Source organism: Patella vulgata, chromosome 4 (genome assembly GCF_932274485.2).
Source record: "Patella vulgata chromosome 4, xgPatVulg1.2, whole genome shotgun sequence".
In the NCBI taxonomy this organism is placed as follows: Eukaryota; Metazoa; Mollusca; class Gastropoda; family Patellidae; genus Patella; species Patella vulgata.
The window spans coordinates 80,617,980-80,639,438 of NC_065882.2; the positions used below are offsets into that span (position 1 = coordinate 80,617,980).

General features: G+C 35.8%; 1 protein-coding gene across 1 annotated transcript; it reads right to left on the reverse strand.

The window, feature by feature from the left end:
- Positions 1-3,930: 3,930 nt before the first annotated feature.
- LOC126817110 (26S proteasome regulatory subunit 6A-B) lies at positions 3,931-21,155 on the reverse strand. The gene is made up of 13 exons (XM_050543923.2): positions 21,068-21,155; positions 18,740-18,820; positions 18,355-18,480; positions 17,312-17,416; positions 16,676-16,738; positions 16,074-16,120; positions 15,123-15,213; positions 14,599-14,671; positions 13,646-13,855; positions 12,957-13,063; positions 12,375-12,520; positions 11,615-11,696; positions 3,931-4,214 (listed from the first exon to the last, which is right to left on the reverse strand). Exons 1-13 carry the CDS (start codon positions 21,107-21,109, stop codon positions 4,104-4,106), a joined length of 1,284 nt encoding a protein of 427 aa, XP_050399880.1. The 5' UTR covers positions 21,110-21,155; the 3' UTR covers positions 3,931-4,103.
- Positions 21,156-21,459: the final 304 nt, after the last annotated feature.

Genomic DNA, 21,459 nt, shown 5'->3' on the forward strand with positions numbered 1-21,459 from the left:
CTAACTATTCGGGCAGTCACGGTGACTCATTCAATAGACTGTAGCACTTCTGGGTCTCAGAATTCAACGTTGTGGTTACTGTAGTTCAGGTTCTTTTTCTTATCTTTATTTCTATAAGCATAGAAGCAGTTTGTTAATCACAAATCTCCCTCATTTTCAAGGAAGTACATATGGTACCTACACCCTCATTGCTTTACATCATAAACTGACCACGTGGAATAGACGTCATATCTTGCACACCAGGGGGGGGGGGGTTGTTGCCTAATTTGGTCAACAAAATACATTCCATGACTGTTGATGCAGTTTCATAACAAGAGGGGGGGGGGCGGAAAAACACAAGGGGGCGCAAAAAATCAAACCCATGACGCAAAGGTTAGTGCTAAATGATAAAGCCAGTTCAATTTTTCGTTATAGGTCACGAGATGTAAACAGGGGCAATGGCTAATCCCAACCCTAACCCTAACCTCAATGCTTACCCTAACCCTAACCTACAATCTCGCCTATAATCACGTGCATAGGCGTACTGGGAAATTTTTGACTGGGGGGGGCGGTGGTGGTTGGTGCCCAAAAAATGTAGTTAGGTTCTTAGTATGTTACATAATAGTAATAAATTTGCTGTTAAATTGGACACATTCAAGAACACAATATTTTTTTTAATACAAATTTTACAAAGTACAATTCTGTGCCCAAATTTTCCCAGCATTTGGTGCCCAAAATGGGGGGCGCCCGATGAATCCCCTCCATAGCATGCTAAATAACGTATGTCAGTCTTCATTATCCGGTGTTCGATCCCTGCATTGGCCGAGAAAGTTCATCCAGATTTTCCGGCGTGGTTCTCCCTTGTCAGTGATGCAGGACGGGAAGGGGCTGACAAGGAAAGCTGTCTAGTCGTTCGGATGGGACGAAAAACCGAGGCCCCGTGTACACATCGGCGTGCACGTAAAAGATCCCTTGGCAGTTGGAATTGGATATAAGAGTAGGCCGTAGCGCCGCTGTTCGGGCAAACTTTCCCTCATAGCACACTGTATGGCGTATGCCCGTCTTCATTAGCCCAGTTCGGACCAAAACAGTAGGACGTTAAATCCGGTTTTATTTCATTTCATTTCTTCATTATCCTGCTTGGTGCAGAAAAGCAGGACGTTATTAAAACCCCATTTGATTTCACCAGAGCAGTGGCGAACCTCGAGTTTGTGACGCCCACCCAGGGTGGTCCTCGTGTAACAACACTACAGTACATGATCCTTACAACCTATCTGTACAAAAATCACTGTAGTATGAAGTCATAAAAACTTAACACAGGGTACAGTTTTATGGATACACAATTACTGAGTTTAAAGAGATATTCCCAGACAGATTTTGGACAATAAAACTGCTTAATTTCGTGTGAAAAGCCCTTAATAACCCCTAACTTAGATCCGAGCAACTGCCTCAAACCAAGTGACCCCTCTCGTCTTTATGAAGCAAATGATACAGGTATGTGAATAGTAGGCAACTGTATAATTATATACACACCTGTATTATTTGCTTGATAAAGATGAGAGTATCCTCGTCGAAACGTCGCTTAGTATTAAACTCAGTAATTGTGTATCCATAAAATTGTACCTTGTGTTTACATGTTCAATTACTAAATGCCAATCAAAGAAGATACATGTAATAAAAACTTGTCATCACAAAACTCTTTTGTTGTTAGTGACCAGGATGGATGAATAATCTTCACTCGTCGATGACATTCATTGTACTGGTAATACTCGGTTCCCACTATCACGATTCGGGCTACGATTGAAATCGTGGTTGTATTCGTGGAGTAATAGCGGTAATCGGGTCTTATCGTAGGCCAGTGCCGCCAGTCGTGTTGATCGTGGACTGAATCCTATCGGAACGCATCGCACGATAGTGATAATCCACCATTACAAAAAGGAATGATAATAAACAGATTTAAAATTTTCTCTTTTTTCTATTAAAAAGGGTGTCAGCTACAGTTAACAACTTCACACCAAAGAAAACCCTTTTAAATTGTCTTATGAAAGGGGCCATTATACACCAAAACGACCTATATAATCCACATATCAGTTCATAGAATTTCAAAGGGTCGTTCTACTTTTATACATTTTCTGCTTCTGAAAGAAATCTAAGCCGGAAGATTATCGACAGAAAAGTCTATTATTTAAGAGCTAAATCTGCCTAGTGTAGGCCTTTCTTTGGACCTTAATGTTATTTAAAATATTAATTAAGACATTTATTAAAACGAAAACACTATAATGAACTCTCGATGTACATTACGATCAATTCACGTTCAATGCACATATTTTGTCAAAACAACAACTATTGATAAATTCGCTCAAAATAATGGAATTTGAATGGAATTTGTATTATATTCATTTTGCATTATCTATTTTTGAAATATTATAGCAAGAATGGTCTGCTCTTTATCTAAATCTTACATAATGCCCCTTTAATCCAATGTTAAATATTCAATTTGAATACATATTTATCTTTGATTAAACATACATTATACAAGACCTAAATCTGCCAATTGCAAATCTTTCTTTAGGCCTGAAATGTGATATATGTATAACTATTAATTAGAACTTAATTAACTTATCCAGGCCATAATCAACTCTCGATGGCATCAGATTTCTCCGATATTAAACAGACATTATGCAAGAGCTAACTCTGTCTATTGCAGGTCTTTCTTTAGGCCTGAAATGTTATCTTTATTGTTAATTAGACATTAATTAACCTATTCAGGTCATAATCAACTCTAGATGACATTGCTAGGCTGCGATCTTAAGTGGATTATGAGCCGATTTACTGCATAACGTTCCTTCACGATTTAATGATTAAATGGATAATCGAGACTATGCTGTTTATCGTACTGACTTTAGTAATGATGACCGGGGCTAGGCGGAAATTTCAAATGCTTAGTTCTCGGTTCATAGTGGATCAATTTGAATGAAATTTTCAACAAATTGCTTTTACATTATCTAGTTTTTAACAATTATAGTGAGAACTGCCAACTCGTTATCGAATCGCACATAATGTATCTTTAAATGTTTGTCAAGATACTAATCTCTAATAGTTTTTAAGTTCAATTTGTTGTACAATAAACAGTTTGCCACTAGTGACTTAAATTAAATAGTTAAACATACATTATGCAAGAGCTAAACCTGTCTATTGTAGGTCTTTCTTTAGGTCTGAAATGTTATCTATATTATTAATTACACATTAACTTATGCAGACCATCATCAACTCTCGATGCCATCGCTAGCCTGCGATATTTAGCGGATTAGAATACATTTTTTGAAAAATAATTAAATCGTAAAAATGGCTAATCGAGACTTTGTTTTTTATTGTATCGTCTTTAGTAATGATGATCAGGATAGCCTAAAATTCAAAAGCTAATATCTCGGTTCATTGTGGAGCAATTGATTGAAATGTCCAGCATATTCTATTTTATTTTTTAACTATTTTAGAGAAAACTGCCAACCCTTTATCTGATCTGCCATAATGCCCTTTTAAGCTGTGAAAAATTTTCCAGTCTGGTTTCTCTGTGTTTGTGGTACCAGGCAGTAAAGAAACCAAGATTGGGAACTTTACTGAATGTTAACTGTGTTCTTCAATCAGCGTTGACGTTTCTAGTTGTTTTGCTATAGCATATGGTTTCATTGGCTAATCCCTCACTTCAACCAGAACGAGGGTTGTATAACAACTCTTTCAGATCCTAGTGTTGTGAAGACAAGTCAAACAAAATTTTGAACTATAAAATAACGAAACGAAATAGGATCTGTGTTTGAATCAGATTGATGGGTTCTTGTATGTGCACAATAATGCACACAAATGTCGACCTTGGTTTTTCTTCCTGGACAATTCGAGTGTCAGACCTGAATGGTGCTAACAAGCTTTTGTAACAAAGGGGCATAACTCAAAAAAGATGATATGAATCTTTTTATTTTACACTTAGAGTGAATAATTCTTTATCATGTTTGAAAATCAATCATCGAATATTGTTTAAATATATTTTTTTTTTTTTTTTTTTTTGATTGGTATTGGCGTCAACCTTTCAATATATTGTACACATAAATGAGTAGTGTCAGACACTAAAATTAAGCGTAATATTGTAAATTGGTTTTCTTCTTAGCTTGAACTTCTATAATGGCATCCATATAATCTTCATGACTTAATTCAGCTGCTTCTCTTCGTAATGCAATCATACCCTGAAACACATCAATAGGATAAATACTTAAAGATACCTTCCCACTTACAAACTAGGTGATTCAAGATACATTCCCACTTACAAACTGGGTGATTAAAGATACCTTTCCATGTACAAACTGGGTGATTAATTATACCTTCCCACTTACAAACTGGGTGATTTCATGATATATTCGGACTAAAATATAAACATATTCAAACTAATTAATCTAACAAAAATTTAGTTCAAATCCCTTTTACAACATTGCATTCACAAGGAAATACGCCAGGCTACAAAAATCTATTAAACGAAGTCAAGTTTGTGTTGAGTAACTTGGCTGTCGCGGTAACTAGCAATTCATTGCGTATAAAAAACAATGTCTTTAATCGCTCTTCATTTACCATAAATATCGAAACCTAAATAAGTTCTCGGATTATCCCATACCTACGTCTTTTTCCGCGTATTTTATCTAAGAAACAATTGTACATTTTTAAGTCTCTTTTTCCACGCCCGCTTATTATCAAGTTTATCAACATATACATCAACAGCCATAACGCAAAGAGGCCAGACAATCTATGCATGCAACTTTTGACGTCACTCAAGCAGACAGCCCTTAGTGACACCCTCTCATTTTTGTCCTATACATACATGCTCCATAAGTGTTTTTCAAGGAATCTAGTATTTTTCTAGTAAGACTGGATGTCTCTACTTTAAATATACATGTGTACATGTAATAAATTGCCATACTTTTATTGAAAATAACAATAATAATTCATACCAGATTAATTTATACAACAATTAAAATAGCAATAAATACTATAATTTATCCTACAATAAATATGATAATTTATACCAGATTAATTTACACCACAATTCAAATAACAATAAATACAATAATTTATACCGCAATAAATACGATAATTTGTGCAATTGGTTCATGAATCTCTTAAAACCAGTGACCCGAAACAAACCCTGGTTAATCGGGAGCAGGTTCTTTAAGTCAAACATACTAAAAGGTTATTGAGATTTTAACATTTTGAAAAGGAAATTAACAATCATAAATGAAATGACATGCGACTTAATATCCTACTTTTTTGCACCACTGGCCAAATGAAGACCATCATATACCGTATTATGACGGGAAATTTGTCTGGACAGCGGCATTTTTAGCACCTCTTTTCAAACTACCAACTAAGAACATAGGACCTTGTTTTTTCATAACATCTTGAGGGACTAGACTCTGTTCTTTGTTAGACCCTCTGTTCTACTCTACTGACAAGTGGAAACAGCACTGGAAATACTTGAGGAATTTTCTCAGCCTACAATTGGAGAGAGACGAGAGAAATGGGGTTTAACGTCCACTCGACACAAACAAGGTCATTTCGGGACTAACACATGGTTTAACTTTATTTAAATAATTCGCTCGCGAGTAGGGGTCTTTAGCAGTGGGAGGAAACCGAAGGACCCGGAGAAAACCCACTAGTTTGGACAGGCGACCCTACTCCTTGTCACGTACAACCGGGGATTCGAAACCACGCCAGTTGACTCAATGACAGACTTTATGATACAGCGCGCACGTGCTGACCATTCGGCCATCCAACCCCACTTCGGAGAGAGACTCCCCGAGCTCTTGGTTAGTCAATAAGATCTTGATAAGCAATCTGATTAAAACACAGATCTATATTTTGTTTCTTTTTTTAGACTTTCAATGGCCTACATTACATGAAGATCTGACTAGTTGTAGCGAAAGGTCGCATCAGGGATCATACGAGCAGCTTTTGACCCTATGGCGTCAGGCATTTGATTAACCTAGTGGATGTTACTAGTGGATTACCCACAGTTCCGTGCTAAACACGCCTAAAGCTCGCTGTAACAGACTGTTTCATTGGCTAATCCCTCACATCATTCAGAACACGTCAATGATAACAACTCTTTCAGATCCTAGTGTAGTAAAGACAAGTAAAACGAAATTTTAAACTATAAAAACAAAAATAATAGGATCGGTGTTTTAATCAGATTGGATGAGTGAATGAATTTGTTCCACCATTACCCCTATGACATATATTATAATACAACCCACAGTAGAGACATATTTTATTGTCATTATAAAGTTTAGTAGTAGATAAGGAGAAACACCAGGAACGCATCCATTACATATATAAAACTTTCTAATTAATTAACCAACTTAGGATCTCAGACACACGTATTTATAAATCTCTATAGCTGTATTAGCATCAAGCATAATCCAGGCCCAGACAACATAACGACAGTCTAATTAATCTAAGCGTTTCACGATATACCTGAACACAATGTTACCTGATCCTGACATATTTACAGGTGACATCTATTACAGGTGATCATGACATCATTCCCTGTTAACAATATCATTATAATGCTGAGCAGATTAACAGTGAATCATCCATCATTTAAATCCAGTTCGACCACAAACCCTGGACAATTTGATTAAATGAATGGCGCTTACTTGTCAGCAATAACCATGCTAATAAAGACAGCCATACCAGTTGATACCGTTGACTAATAAAGCTAGGCCTTTTAGTAATGACAATTTTTGTCATTAAATCATGTAAGTGGTCATTTTCTAATCTAATGTTTGTAGTAGTATAGAAAGTGGTTAGAAATCATACGTCTATTTGATGTCAACATAACTATGCAATACAATTCAGCTTATTTTATCAACAATTACGGCTTTAGGTCACACTAAACCAATCCGGCCCCTACGATATCACCCTTGGTGGAAGTGGACGTAAAACTTCAGGAACGAACAAATCTGGCCCCGAGTACACAAAGCATTCTCGGACTTTAGTTCAGAATTTACTCGAAATTGTTCGTCTTATTTTAACTAAAATATGGCCCTTTATAAAACATCTGTTTTTAATATATCAAATACATTAATAAGAAACTATGTGCAAAGTTTTGTTTTTCTGGATCAAAGATATTTCTCATAAACAGTGGTGATTGAAAGTTGAGTAAATTCGTAACTTAAATCTGAGAATGCTTTGTGAACTCGGGGCCTGTTCTTCAGAAACTGTCACTAATAATACAATTTTGCTCTCTATTTTTTTAGGAAAATTTAATTAAAACTGAAGCTCACATGCAGCTATTATCAAATTGGTTATGAATTTTTTATTTAAATGGATTAACTGATATATTTCTGTAATTTTTTTATACAAGACATATTTTTGCAGTCGTATTTATCAGATGTATTGTCAAACCAGAAGTTAAAGGGACCATCCTGATTTTAACAGAGTCTCAGAAATAAACGTCTGTGTACGTATGAAATTTATCCGGACACACAACCCTTTTAAGATTTCAGGTCAATTTTTTCATTGGGTGACCTGATAATCGATTCCCATTCCTTTAGAGGTCTATAAAGTGCATGACCAACGTGCAGTACTTGATAATCAAAGGTAAATTTTGCCTAAACATTATTGTTATAAAGTTTAAGTCTTGTTTATATAGATACCATATAATACAGCTTGGGACACAGGTCTCCATTTCCAGATGAAGACTGACAGGTTTAATTTGTATATTGAGTTAGTTGCTTGACCCCAAGGTCGAGGATTTTAAGGGCTTTAACACACAATTAAGCAGTTTTATTCTCCAAAATATAATCGAGATTGACCCTTTAATGTGAACATGAAATTAATACTTTAGTCGTGACTCGTAACTAGTCGCATTAATTTCTGGTTCTCCAAGTACAAAGTACATACAAGTAGACAAGACATTTACCTAATAAACATCTACCCCAAGTTTCAATATTCTACCTTAAAGGGACAATAACACTCTTGATGGATTGATAGCTGCAGAAAATAAAAAAATGGCCTTATTCTAAGTACTAGATGTGTTAGTGTCCTACCTGTTGTGTAAATTATCCATTAAATCCTATTTTACTTGTCCAAAGGGTTCAAAATATTTTTAAATCCAAGTCATATTTAAAAAGGTTTACGTAAGGCTTTTCAAATCATTTAGTTGAATTTTTCCAAATTTCTAATTTAGGTGTGTTAAGATGAAATTTGTATCATCAATTAATTGGAATATTGTAAAATAGTACAATTTGTTGACCAGAATAAAGAATGGGACATATTATTCAGTTACAACAAGAGTGGTATTGGGTCTTTAATTACAAGTAGAGTTATTGTATATATCCAAAAGTGTGACATACTGGCTCATTTGAAAGGTGGTGACTAATAAGTACATCACTATATTGTGACAGCGATTACTACATATATGCCAGATGTTTACAAGTCAATTTTCTGATCATCCTTAAAGCTAGAGCCATTTTTCTTTCTAATAAAAATATAGATGTTTCTCCCGAGGTGGATTTCAACAAATAGGAGGGAGAGAGAAATGGGGTTTAATGTTCAGTCGACACAAACAAGGTCATTTTGGGACTAACATATGGTTCAATTTTATTTCGATAATTCGCTTGCACATAGAGGTCTTTCGGAGGACCGGGAGAAAACCCATCTGGTTGGACAGGCGACCCTACTCCTTGTCACATACAACCAGGGAATTAAAACCACAACAGTTGACTCAATGACAGATATTATGATACAACGGGCACATGTTAACCATTCAAACCCTCTGAACGAATAGGAGTAAAAAGACGGCACTAAACTCAGCACAAGCATGCTTGGATTTATAAGGCCGCCCCTAAGACTTTTTTTTTATAAAATTACAGGTAATAATTATAGTATTATTACAAATACAGTTTATTGTTCATTTTTGTTTACAATTTTTATTGGTTATGAATTGAGGGGCCCCACACCTGAAGCATCCGAGATCCCTTTAAAAATCTAAATCTGGTCCATTATCAGTTTAACTTAGTTATACGACAGGTCTGTGTCCGATTGTTAAATTAATCTACAGTTGATCCTATACCAACATTTACGATGGAGAGTAAAAAATAACCTGGGGTTCCCGTTTTCAGTCTCTGCGTTTGCAGAGAAAGAACATCGTGATTTTCGGCATGGCTCCCACTTGTCACATTGGCGTGCACGTAAAAGAACCCTTGGCAGCTGCAATTTGATACAAGAAGAGTAGACCATAGCACAGCTGTCCAGTCAAAATTTCTCTCATATGGCGTAAGTCCATCTTCATTAGCCAAGTCGGAGCAGAACAGAAGGACATTAAACCCCATTTCATTTCATTTACAATGGAAATTAAGATGGTGTTGCAGTCGTTGTTGTTTGTATTTTAGAGGAGAGCCGAAAAAAGCTCTCCTTAATCAACAAATTTATAAGCATGAGAAATGATTCTGAAGATCAATAACTGCATATTCGGGGGTTATTCCTGGATTCATAAATGATAATAAACCCCCATGACTTTGTAAAGGGGAGCAATTTTCAGTTTTAAGGAGAGGGGAAAAAAAACTCTGATCGGTCTCCTTAAAAAACAATGACTGGTGTTGTTTGATCTTTAAATTAATCTTTAGTTGATCCTATATATCATTCACATATATACCAACATTTACAATGGAAATTAAGATGGCATTGTCTGATCTTTAAATTAACCTTTAGTTGATCTTAATATAATATTATATCATTCACAATATCTCATATATACAATGGACTAATTACTAATGTAGAGCCAGGTGTTACATAAAGAGAGAGTATGTTATATAATTATAATGGATGGTAATTATTATTATTCCTTTCATGATGACTAACTGATCAGACTATTGTTTAGTTGTCACACGTTCTGTTGTTCAAATAGTCAATTGAGATATGGTGTCAATACCAAATGATTTAATTAGTAATCTTTCCTCAAGCTTTCTTATCATAATGTAATTAATGAATCTACAACAATTATAGTTAATTATCTATCTATGTTATAAAACTTAGCAGTACTGGACAGGAAATGGTTTAGAGTGTCATGCTTCGACCTCTAGCTGGCCGGTCACCTCTGGCTTGTGGTTTCAAACCTTGGTGTAAGCGTATGTGGCTTGGAGACAGGGGCACCTTCTCAACCTTGTGGGTTTAATCCTGGGGCCTGTTTCACGAAATTGTAACTAAGATAAAATCCAAATTTTAGTAATTTAATTGGATAATATTAGATTGATTTTAGTGTTTAGCCAATCAAAATTGAAGTATCCACTAAAATTTGGATTTTATCTTTAGTTAAGATTTTGAGAAACAGGGCCCAGGTACTTTGGTTTCCTCTCATATGAAAAACCCCTGCGCTTCGCTAGGATAAAAATAAAAATAAAGGCAACTTGTCTGTGATATCACCTTTTGGTGGAAGCGGATGTTAAACACTAAGAACAACAACAAGACACGCTTGAGACTGACTTTGTGTGCAATGGGATATGGTCAAAACCCCCTCCCGTCAGAACCCCTGCTGGTCAAAACCCCCGATTTTCATTTCCTAGTAGAAAGCAGATTAGGTTATGACCTAGGTGGTTTCAACCTGAGGGTTTTTTGACACGGAGCCATGTGCAATACCATCCTCTGGGGAAGTGACACTAAAGTCCACATCTGAACTAATGTTGAAAGGGAGTCCATATTTATAGATAGAGTTTTACTTTTAATTTTAGGGTTTTTTGTTAGGATAAAAAGGTTAAATCCAATATGTCAGCTCTGTTTCTGTGAACAAACCATTACTCAATACTGTGAACTCATTACTCAAACCATTACTCAATAATGATTTCTTTGTATAAAACTCCTTTGTGGGGATCACAGTGGCTCAGTGGAGGTCGGGTGTTCGATCTCTGCATTGGCCAAGAAAATTCATCCATATTTTCCGGCGTGGTACTCCCTTGTCAGTGATGCTGGATGGAGGACCGACAAGGACAGTTGTCTAGTCGTTCTGATGGGACAAAAAACCGAGGTCCCGTGTACACATTGGCATGCCCGTAAAAGATCCCTTTACAGTTGGAATTTGATATAAGAGTATAATATAATATTTTTCTTTACATAATTTATAATTTCAAACAATGTATTTATATTTTTGTAAATAGTTTATATAAGCCCTGGCTTGTTTTTCAGATCATAGATTTATATATTTTATTTTTATAACATGTAAATATTTATTGAAAAACAGAACAACAAATCCCTCAAAACTATTGTTAATAGATATAAATACATGTATATAAGTATACATGAGTAACTCATAACTCAAGCAACTCTAACCACAATGAGTAAATCATAACAAAAGTAGCTCCAACCACAATGTGGCTGACTTCACAACACAACACAACTCTTACCACAATGTCGTTGACTCAACAACATGAGTAACTAATAACACAACCAACTCTAACCATAATGTCATTCACCCAACAACATGAGTAACTCAGAACACAACCAACTCTAACCATAATGTCATTCACCCAACAACATGAGTAACTCACAACATAACCAACTTAGCAACAAGGTGGCTTAGTCTGAAATAAAAATAACTCACCGCTTCAACACAAACAGCCTTCAACTGAGCACCATTAAAATCATCTGTACATCTGGCCAACTCTTCATAATTTACATCTTTACTGTAAACATAATTAAATAAATTCATAATCAAATAATTTATATCAAATAAATTCCTAATCAAATAATCTAATAAATTCCTAATCAAATAATCTAATAAATTCCTAATCAAATAATCTAATAAATTCATACTGCTTCCTCAATCATAATAACATTTATACACATTTACTGCCATTGCTAAAGACCTCCAGAGAATTATTGATATAAAAAATGTACCATATGTTAGTCCCGAAATAATTTAGTTTGTGTTAAGCAGATGTTAAAGATACCTTATGTAAGAGCTAAATCTGCCTATTGCAGATCTCTATTTGGCCTCAAATTTCCATGCCAAGCCCATAATAAACTCTCTAGATCATAGCATGGATTTGATATTCAACGGTTTCAAACACAATTGAAGGTTAATAATTTTCAAAAAATGGATAATCAAGACTTTTCTTTATTATCGTAACAATGGTAGCAATGACAATCAAGACCACCATTCTTCCAACGGCCATATTGCCTTTTCATTATCTTTTTTTAACTATTATAGCGAGAACTGTCCGCCCTTAATCTAAATCTTACATAATGTATCTTAAAACCGTATCTCTCTTGTATGAAACAGAGATGAGATCATCAATTTAAATAACCAGGATGTCACTTCTGAATAGGATCTGTAATAAATTCCCTGTCATGTGACGTACCTGACGTTCATTTTTCGGGAATGAATCTGTAAAATTCTAGCTCTAGCTTCTTCATTAGGATGTGGGAATTCTATTTTCCTGTCCAAACGACCGGAACGTAATAACGCAGGATCTAAAATATCCACACGATTTGTTGCAGCGATTACCTGTAAATATATGTAAATCACAAAAATGAATTCCATAACATGGGCTCACTTATTACGAGCACACCAACTTCTTCAAGGAACCCCATACAATCCTAACGACTATACAACATTTTATGCCAGCCCATTCCCCAAGCACCACTGACAAGGGGAAACCACTCTGGAATATCCAGGTGAACTTTCTCTGCCCACACCACGATCGACCTGTTATAGCTGACAAATGATTGTTGCATGAGATATTTTTGGTGATGGGAACCGAAAATAGTATAACTACTAAACCGGAAGCAGTAGTGCAGCGCCACCAGGCCTATGTTAATCAAGGTCCGAGCTACCCCTATACACCAAATTTCAGCCTTGGGACAGCCATAGTGTAGTCGCCACCCCTCAACAAACAGACAAACAAACGACAGTGACAAATATTAGTATAGATTATACATACCTTGACCATCTGATTGGGTTGGAACCCATCCATCTGATTCAATAATTCTAACATAGTTCTCTGTACTTCCCGATCACCAGCTTTCTCACTATCAAATCTCTTCGTTCCTACAACATAATCATGTTATTTGTTGAAGTTTGTCCATATAAGATATATCTTACATTACATCTTGTCAATAAAAGCTTTTTGAATTAATGGATTTTATAATAATCTTTGAAAGACTTTAGTAACTGGATAGAGCAATAAACTATAACACATACTTATGGAAGAACAATTACTGATTTATTTGGGAGACATTTCAAAGAGTATTGTCTTAATGTTTTCAAGAATCATAATGAATGAAGCAAAACGATGATAAACTGGTCATATCAAGGGAGATAAATCTGTTTAAGAATTCGGAATCAGACCACAATTCAATTCGATCATGTTATCATCTTACTATGCCTATAACATTTTTTTAACCTTCTGAGGATTCTAATCAGTTTAGGTCACAATAATTTGTTGAAAAACACAATAATGAGCTTAAGCCAACGACAAAAACATAAATAGAAACAATTTTTAAAGTGGTGATGTGTAAATCGATAACTGAACACAAAATATAGGTTATTATCTGGACTAACATACGATACGGTAGATCCTTATTTCAATAATTCAAACCATTTGAAGTCAAAAGTAGAAAAAAAACTTACCAATGGCATCTAATTCATCAATAAAGATAATAGCAGGTGCTTTTTCTTTAGCTAGAGCAAAAGCATCTCGAACAAGTTTAGCTCCATCACCAATAAACATCTGTACTAGTTGTGGTCCAGCCAGTTTCAAGAAGGTGGATTTGGTCTGAGCAGCACAGGCTCTAGCTAGTAGAGTTTTACCTGTACCTGGTGGTCCATACAATAATACACCTGAAATTAAAATATGATTTGTCTTAATTTACAACTTTTTCTTCTGAAGTATAAATAAAATTACTGATCATATATTTAGAAAATAAAACCGAAATGTCTTAAACTATGTTTTAAAACTCAATGAAGTACTTTCTCAGATTTCAGACCATAGGAAAATCATGACGTATTGTCTCAGATTTCAGACCGCAGAAAAATCTTGAAGAACTTACTCAACTAACAAAGGGATCGGACCATAGGAAAATCATGAAGAAGTTACCCATCAACAACAAGATCGGGCCTTAGGAAAGTCATGAAGGATTTCTTAGTCAACAGAGTGATCGAACCGAACGAAAATCATGAGGAACTTTCTCAACCAACATAGGGATCGGACTGTAGGAAGATCATGAAGTTTTTTCTCGGCAAACAAAGGGATCAGACCGTAGGAAAAACATGAAGTACTTTCTCGGCAAACAAAGGAATCAGACCGTAGGAAAAACATGAAGAACCTATTCAGTCAACAATGAGATCAGACACTGGGAACTTAGGGAAGAGAGAGAGAGGAATGGGGTTGAACGTCCACTCGACACAAACTAGGTCATTTCAGGACTAACATATGGCTCAAGTTTATTTCAATAATTCACTTGTGCGTAGGGGTCTTTAGCAGTGGGAAGAAACCGGAGGACTCTATGACAAAACTTTTGATACAGCACACAAGCACTAACCATGTGACCGACCCCCCCCCCCAAGAATATGTGTAAACTTACCTTTAGGTGGTTGAATACCTAGAGCTTCAAATCTTTCCTTATGTGTCATTGGTAATACAACAGCTTCAATTAACTACAAATATATAAACACAACATGGATCTATGACTGTCTTCACCGAATAATGTTTTGCCCAAAAATGAGAGAAATGGGGTTAAACGTCCACTTTAGAATCACATGAATTTGGACAGGCAACCAGAAACCTTGTCACATACAAGGTAGGAATTGAAAGCATGCCACTTGACCCATTGGACCATTCAGCCCCCAACCCCCAACCACTCAGCCATCGACCGTCAGATAGTTCCTTAACATACTACAAGCAAGCTCTTGAAGAATCTCTCAGTTCCCTAACATACTACAAAGCAAGTTCTTGAAGAATCTCCTGTACCTTTTCAAAAGCATAATCTTTGGAATATCCAAATAAATACCTTATTGTAACTGAATGTTTGCATACTGCACCTGAGCACTTGAATGATGGATGAATGTTGTATATGTATAAAAAATATTAACTGCCCAATAATTTTACCTCTTGAATCTGTTTATCTAGACCTCCTACATCACTATATTGTTCAGTTGGTCTTTCATCCACTTCCATAGCTTTAACTCGTGAATCATATCTAATATAAATACAATAAGATTGATTAACAGGTTTACATGTAGGCCAGAGTGAGACAGAGAGAGAGAGAGAGAGAAATGGGGTTGAATGTCCACTTGACAGAAAATAGGTCATGTTGGGACTAACACATGGTTTAATTTTATCTAAATAATTCGCTTGCGTGTAGGATCCTATAGCGGAGGGTGAAAACCAATGGACCCAGAGAAAACCCACGGGCTTGGATAGGCGACCCTATACTCCTTGTCACGAACAACAGAGGAATCAAAACCACGCCAGTGTGCTACAAGGGACATCATGCTCAGATAACGGCGCTACGTCTTACTCTTTTACCTGCACGCCAATGTGTACAAGGGACCTCAGGTTTCTTATCCCATGCACCAAACGACTAGTCGTTGTCCCCTGCCAGGCCCTGGAAACAATTATCTTTAATAATAAATTTAATAAGGGACCATAGCAAAATTTTCAACACTTTCGTCCCGATGAATAAGCCATGGTTAGATCTCGAACCATACACCCACCTGCCCATCTGTGCAGACGGAGTAAGAAATAGCCCACCCACCTGTCCATCCCTGCGGACGAAATAAGAAATAGCCCACCCACCTGCCTATCTGTGCAGATGGGGTAAGAAATAACCCACCCACCTGCCCATCCATGCAGACAAAGTAAGAAATAGCCCACCCATCTGCGCAGATGGGGAAAGAAAATGTTGACATATTTCTGTCCATGATTCAATATTAAATAACAGATATTTAATTTATCATTTTCTATCCGAGGAGTCGTTCAACCCACCCCCCAGTTCCATGGCTTATTCGTTCGGATGCAAGTGTTAAAATTTGCGATGGTCCCTAAAATATATCTTACTCTGCAGGAAGAGTTTCTAGAACCAGATACGAGTCTTTGTTAACACCCTGAAATAGATAGATCATTATATTAAATGATTAACGACAACTGAATATTTCTATACAGTGGAATCTGTCACATTCACATTCCACTTATGAGAGATAGAGAGAAATGGGATTTAACGTCCACTCCACATAAGCTAGGTCATTTCGGGATTAAATATGGTTCAATTTTATTTCAATAATTCGCTTGTGCGTAGGGGTCTTTAGCAGTGGGAGGAAATTGGAGGACTTGGAGAAAACGCATGAGATTGGACAGACGGCCCTACTCCTTGTCTCGTATAACCATCGAATCGAAACCATGCCAGTTGACTCAATGACAGACCTTATGATACAGCGCGCATGTGCTAACCATTCGGCCATCCAACCCCCACATTCGGCTTCTGAATACTTTGTGACAGTCGTCATCATTTTCAAGTCCCGATTTTTGTCCTTCTTACATCAACCAACAAAGTCTGTATTCTGAACATTACGAATTACATCATCAATTGGACTTCCTGCTCCACTGACAAAGTGGAACCACGCTGGCCAATCCGGGTTGAACCTCTGGGTAAATGTACTCACCACTAAATCTCCAGGTTTGAGTTTTTCTTCATCAACCAGACCAATTACAGGTAAAAAATATGTCTGTAATATAAACAAATAATAAATTCATATACATGGGTTTGTTTCTATAACAACACTGAATTAATCACACAAATATAAACTGATTCAAGTCCTAGAAATGATTAAGAATCTGATTGGACTGACTAACCCTCACAATCTTTGAAAACACTATCACAAACAAACCAGTAAATTGTCTACAGTTATACGACACAATATTGTGTATTACTACTTTATTATCATTTCTTTTGAATTATGCGAGAGGGAAAGAGATAAATGGGGTGCAACGGTCACTCGACACAAAATATGTCATTTCGGGACTAACATGGTTCAATTTTATTTCAATAATTCGTGCGTAGGGGGAGGAAACCGTTGAACCCAGAGAAAACCCACGAGGTTGGACAGGCAACCCTACTTCTTGTCACGTACAACCGAAGAATCAAAACCACTCCAGTTGACTCAATGACAAACCTTATGATACAACAGGCACGCGCTAACCATTCGGTCATCCACCCCACCCCACCCTACCCTAAGAACTATAACCAAGGGGAACCAGCCTGGTGACTCTCCGCCCAAGCGATGTTCTACTTATATTACCTGTCTTGTAGATGTTTTGATAACGGCACATTTTCCTTTTCTCTGGGCATCCAAATCAACATTCCCTCCTTCTTCTTCCTCGTCTTGAGGATCCATATCTAACAGCTACAATAAACAACCATTTTATTTTAATATGAAAACTAAAAGGCCGATATCTCAAAACTTTAAAGCTACTGAACAACATTTTCACTATACCTAATTTTTTAATTTTTTACAAGTTAAACATACATTATGCAAGAGTTAAATATGCCAATTGCACGTCTTTCTTTAGGCCTGAAATGTTATCTAAATTATCAATTAGACATTTATTAACATGACAAGACCATAATCAACTCTCAATGTCATAGCTAGCCTGCTATATTTACTTGATGAAAATCCGATCTGCTGCTCTGCGGACAGTGACCCTACGGCCTACTCTTATATTGACTTCCAACTGTCAAGTGCACGCCAATGTGTACACGGGACCTCGGTTTTTCGTACCATCCGAACGACTAGACAGCTGTCCTTGTCAGGCCCTCCGTCCTGCATCACTGACAAGGGAGAACCATGCTGGAAAATCTTGCAATCAGTTCGAAATGAAAACAGAGTCATTTCCTTTGCTATGGAGATGACTGCAGAGCCTTTAGGCCATCCTTGGTAACCCCCAGTTGTATGATTCTACTCCATTAACACCTGGGTATATTCACTGGGTATTCACAAAGTCAAATCATTGGCCAATCAAAAACAGTTTATATACCAGTCTTAGCGTCATTGTTGACATTTACCACAATACAGCAGCTTGTATGCTCGATTACAAGAAAGTTTGCAAGAAATTTAATTACAAGAAGTGACATGCACACAAAATGATGTCTTAAATTATTTTGACAATGTTTACAACAACGATTCGCAATCTTTGTTGCAACAAAATGCAAGTTACTTCCTTTCGGCAACTTGCTTTCTTTTTTGAGAAGTTTTGATTGATCGCTAAAAATACCACAATTATCAAGGGCAGATAACTTGACTATGTCTCCCCCTGGGGATACAGTAGTTATTGATTGACTTACCTCAATAACATTAGAAACAAGATATGGCAGGGTTTTATTGACTTTTATCTTCTCTTTATTCTCCTTGATCTTTTCTTTCTGAGCCTGGAGTTCATGGGATATTCTCATAATTTCTGACTTCATGATCTACAATTTAAACAAAAAAAAATTTATTAGTTCAAATCTTGAATGATATTTAACTTTTCTCTTATTAGCACTAAATAGTACTTTAGAATAGCTTGTTGGTTGTTATTATTATTAAGTTATATTTGTCCTATTTCAGTTTAATATCGGCTTTCTGTATAATACTGCTTTCAATACGTAAGACGCTGGTTCACAAACACTATGGGGCAACTGTCGCCCCATTTCATTTCTATTGACTGGAAGTTTATTGTCAGAATCTCACCTTTATTTCATTATCAAGTAATCGTGTTCTGCTGACAATCTCATCTGTTGACATTCGCAGAACTTCCTCCCCCAACGATTCCTGAAAGGAGAAAATTATAAACCGGTACATTTAGTTCAAAAATAAAGGAAAACACAATAGGGATTCAGGAAACTATAATAATTATCTGTTGACAATCAGTACAGCAACATTTCTTCAGATCTAGTCATCTAGGCCTATATTTTTTTGTACACTAAGTCCAGGCCCCAAGTTCACAAAGCATTCTGAGATTTAAGTAAAGAATTAACTCAAAATTGTTCACTTTATTTTAAACATACATTATGCAAGAGCAAAATCGGCCTATTGTAGGTCTTTCTTTAGACCCAAAATGTTATAAAAACTATTAATTAGACATTAATTAGCTTATACAAACCATAATCAACTCTCGATGGTAAGGCTAGCCTGTGATATTTGTTGGATTATAGTTCGAATTGCTGCAAAACTTTCCCTTCGTGATTAACGATTAAGTGGATAATCGAGACTATTAGTATTGTCTTACCGACTTCAGTAATGATGATCGAGGCTAAGCGGAACTTTGACTCGCTTAGTTCTCGGTTCATAGTGGATCAATTTGACGAAAATTTTCAGCAAATTGCTTTTACAGTATGTAGTTTTTAACTATTATAGTGAGAATTGCCAACTCGTTATCTAATCTCCCATAATGTATCTTTAATTAAAATATAGTCCTTTATAAAACTTGTGTCGTTTCAATGTATCAAATACATCAATAAGAAACTATGCGGAAAGTTTTGTGCTTCTGGATCAAAGATATTTCTCATAAACAGTGATTGAAAGTCGAGTAAATTCTTAACTTAAGTCTGAGAATGCTTTTTTAACTTGGGACCTGGTTTTATAACTAAACTAGCATGTTCCTCAACTAACCGTGGCAGGCAAACCAAATGATTGGTAAATTAAGCATGCAAATTAAGTAAGGCATAATTCAGATGCAAACCATCTGTGCCTGCTGTTTTTTCGTCAAGCAGATTTGCCTTGTTTTTGTTTTTACGTATTTATAATGCATGTCACTGAAGTCACTGTCTGGAAATTTTATCTGAGTGATACGTAGGGGTGATGATTTTCCGTGATCGCGGAAAAAACGCGGAAATCGCGGAATTGTCCACTCAAAACGGAATTTGAAATCTCACACGGAAAAAGACGGAAAAGCCGATATTTGCTGATACTAAACACAAACTCAAAATAATTTTGCAGTTATCCAAGTATTTTATCTTTTTATTCATAAAAATCGGAAATATTGAATGATATCGCGTGGTTTTGTTACTGTCTATTTTAGTATTTCGCTACTTTCATTTCATCATTTAGGAATCATAATTTTAATCGAAACGAAAACCCGTCTTTCATGTATCCCATTATAAAATTACTCTGTAGTTTAACTTGAATTAAACATTGTAATGTATATATATGTCTTTAAAAAAACTTCTGTCACTTCATAAAAGTAAAAATCGTTTCATTTACTTCTTATTTTACTGCCGGGCTCGTGACTCGTGTTTATCCGCATTAACCACGTGACATCAGAAATATACCGTAGCCTTGTGAATCCAGCCCTTATTCTCGAAGAAACGGTAGTAACTACGAAGATGTCTGGATAAATCGCGACTACACCTAGCAGCTGAGAAACATGACTTCGTCTGCTAAAAAGATGAAACGAGCTCACAAGATGTAATTTTCTGTTATTTAATTCGGGAAACAGGTTTAAAGAATAACTAGTCATTGAACATTACAAGTCATTCACAATTCAACATTTGTTATCATTGGTTTAAAATGATCCGTTTTGTAATAAAAGGCATTTTAAGATGTTTTATTCATTTATTCATAAAATAACATTTTATCTCGAAAAAACGGAATATGGTCAGCTCTGAAACGGAAAATAACGGAATTAAAAATACTTAAAACGGAATTTGCTATTTTCTGAAACGGAAAATCATCACCCCTAGATACGGTAGCGGTTAAAAACATTATTTTCAGGTATGTCTTAAATTGACGAGTCGTTGGAAACATTGAATGTTAATTCACATACTAATAGCAGATCATCAGTTTTTTAGCTCTGTCAATAACCAAATAATAACAAATAAATTGTCATGGCATGAAAATAAAATGATGAAGCAAAATTGAGCTCACACTACTATTGACCACATGTTCAATTCTGCATTGTACGTAACAAATCTGTGGGGAAGCTTTTACTAAATCGTCATTGATGTATAGTTCTAACATTTATGTGTCACATTATATAGAAAATTCGTAATTTAATCCATAAACTTGGGTATAACAAACCTCTCCATCTTCCCAAATTGCAGCAGCTTCCAAAGTCGCCATTTTTACAGATGTTACAAATTGTGACTTACAGGAAAAAGACAGTGAAACGAAATACTGATTCAATAAAATGCTTATATTACAGGAAGCTTAAATAGAATACAAATTTTAATCGGTTAGATGACTTATATGGATCAAATATTTATTTCATTCCCGATAACAAAAGTATTTTCATATGATTGACAAATTCGTTTCAGATTAACGCATTCTATAAAATAGATGTAACCCTTAAGTAAATTGAAGGATCAACATGCTTGCTAAAGGGTCAAATGTTTATGAACAGTAATTTGTTTTAAATAAAAGAAAGAAAGGTATTCCTTGATAATATTTCCATTGCATTCATGTGGTTTAAC

Bases quoted from the DNA above. Each gene is read 5' to 3' on its own strand.
- LOC126817110 (XM_050543923.2), bottom strand. From the start codon at position 21,109: ATGGCGACTTTGGAAGCTGCTGCAATTTGGGAAGATGGAGAG. The intron at 18,481-18,739 runs GTGAGATTCTGA...TTTAAATTGTAG, and splicing joins TACTTGATAATGAAATAAAG to ATCATGAAGTCAGAAATTAT. The intron at 13,064-13,645 runs GTAAGTTTTTTT...ATTATGTTGTAG, and splicing joins TGATGAATTAGATGCCATTG to GAACGAAGAGATTTGATAGT.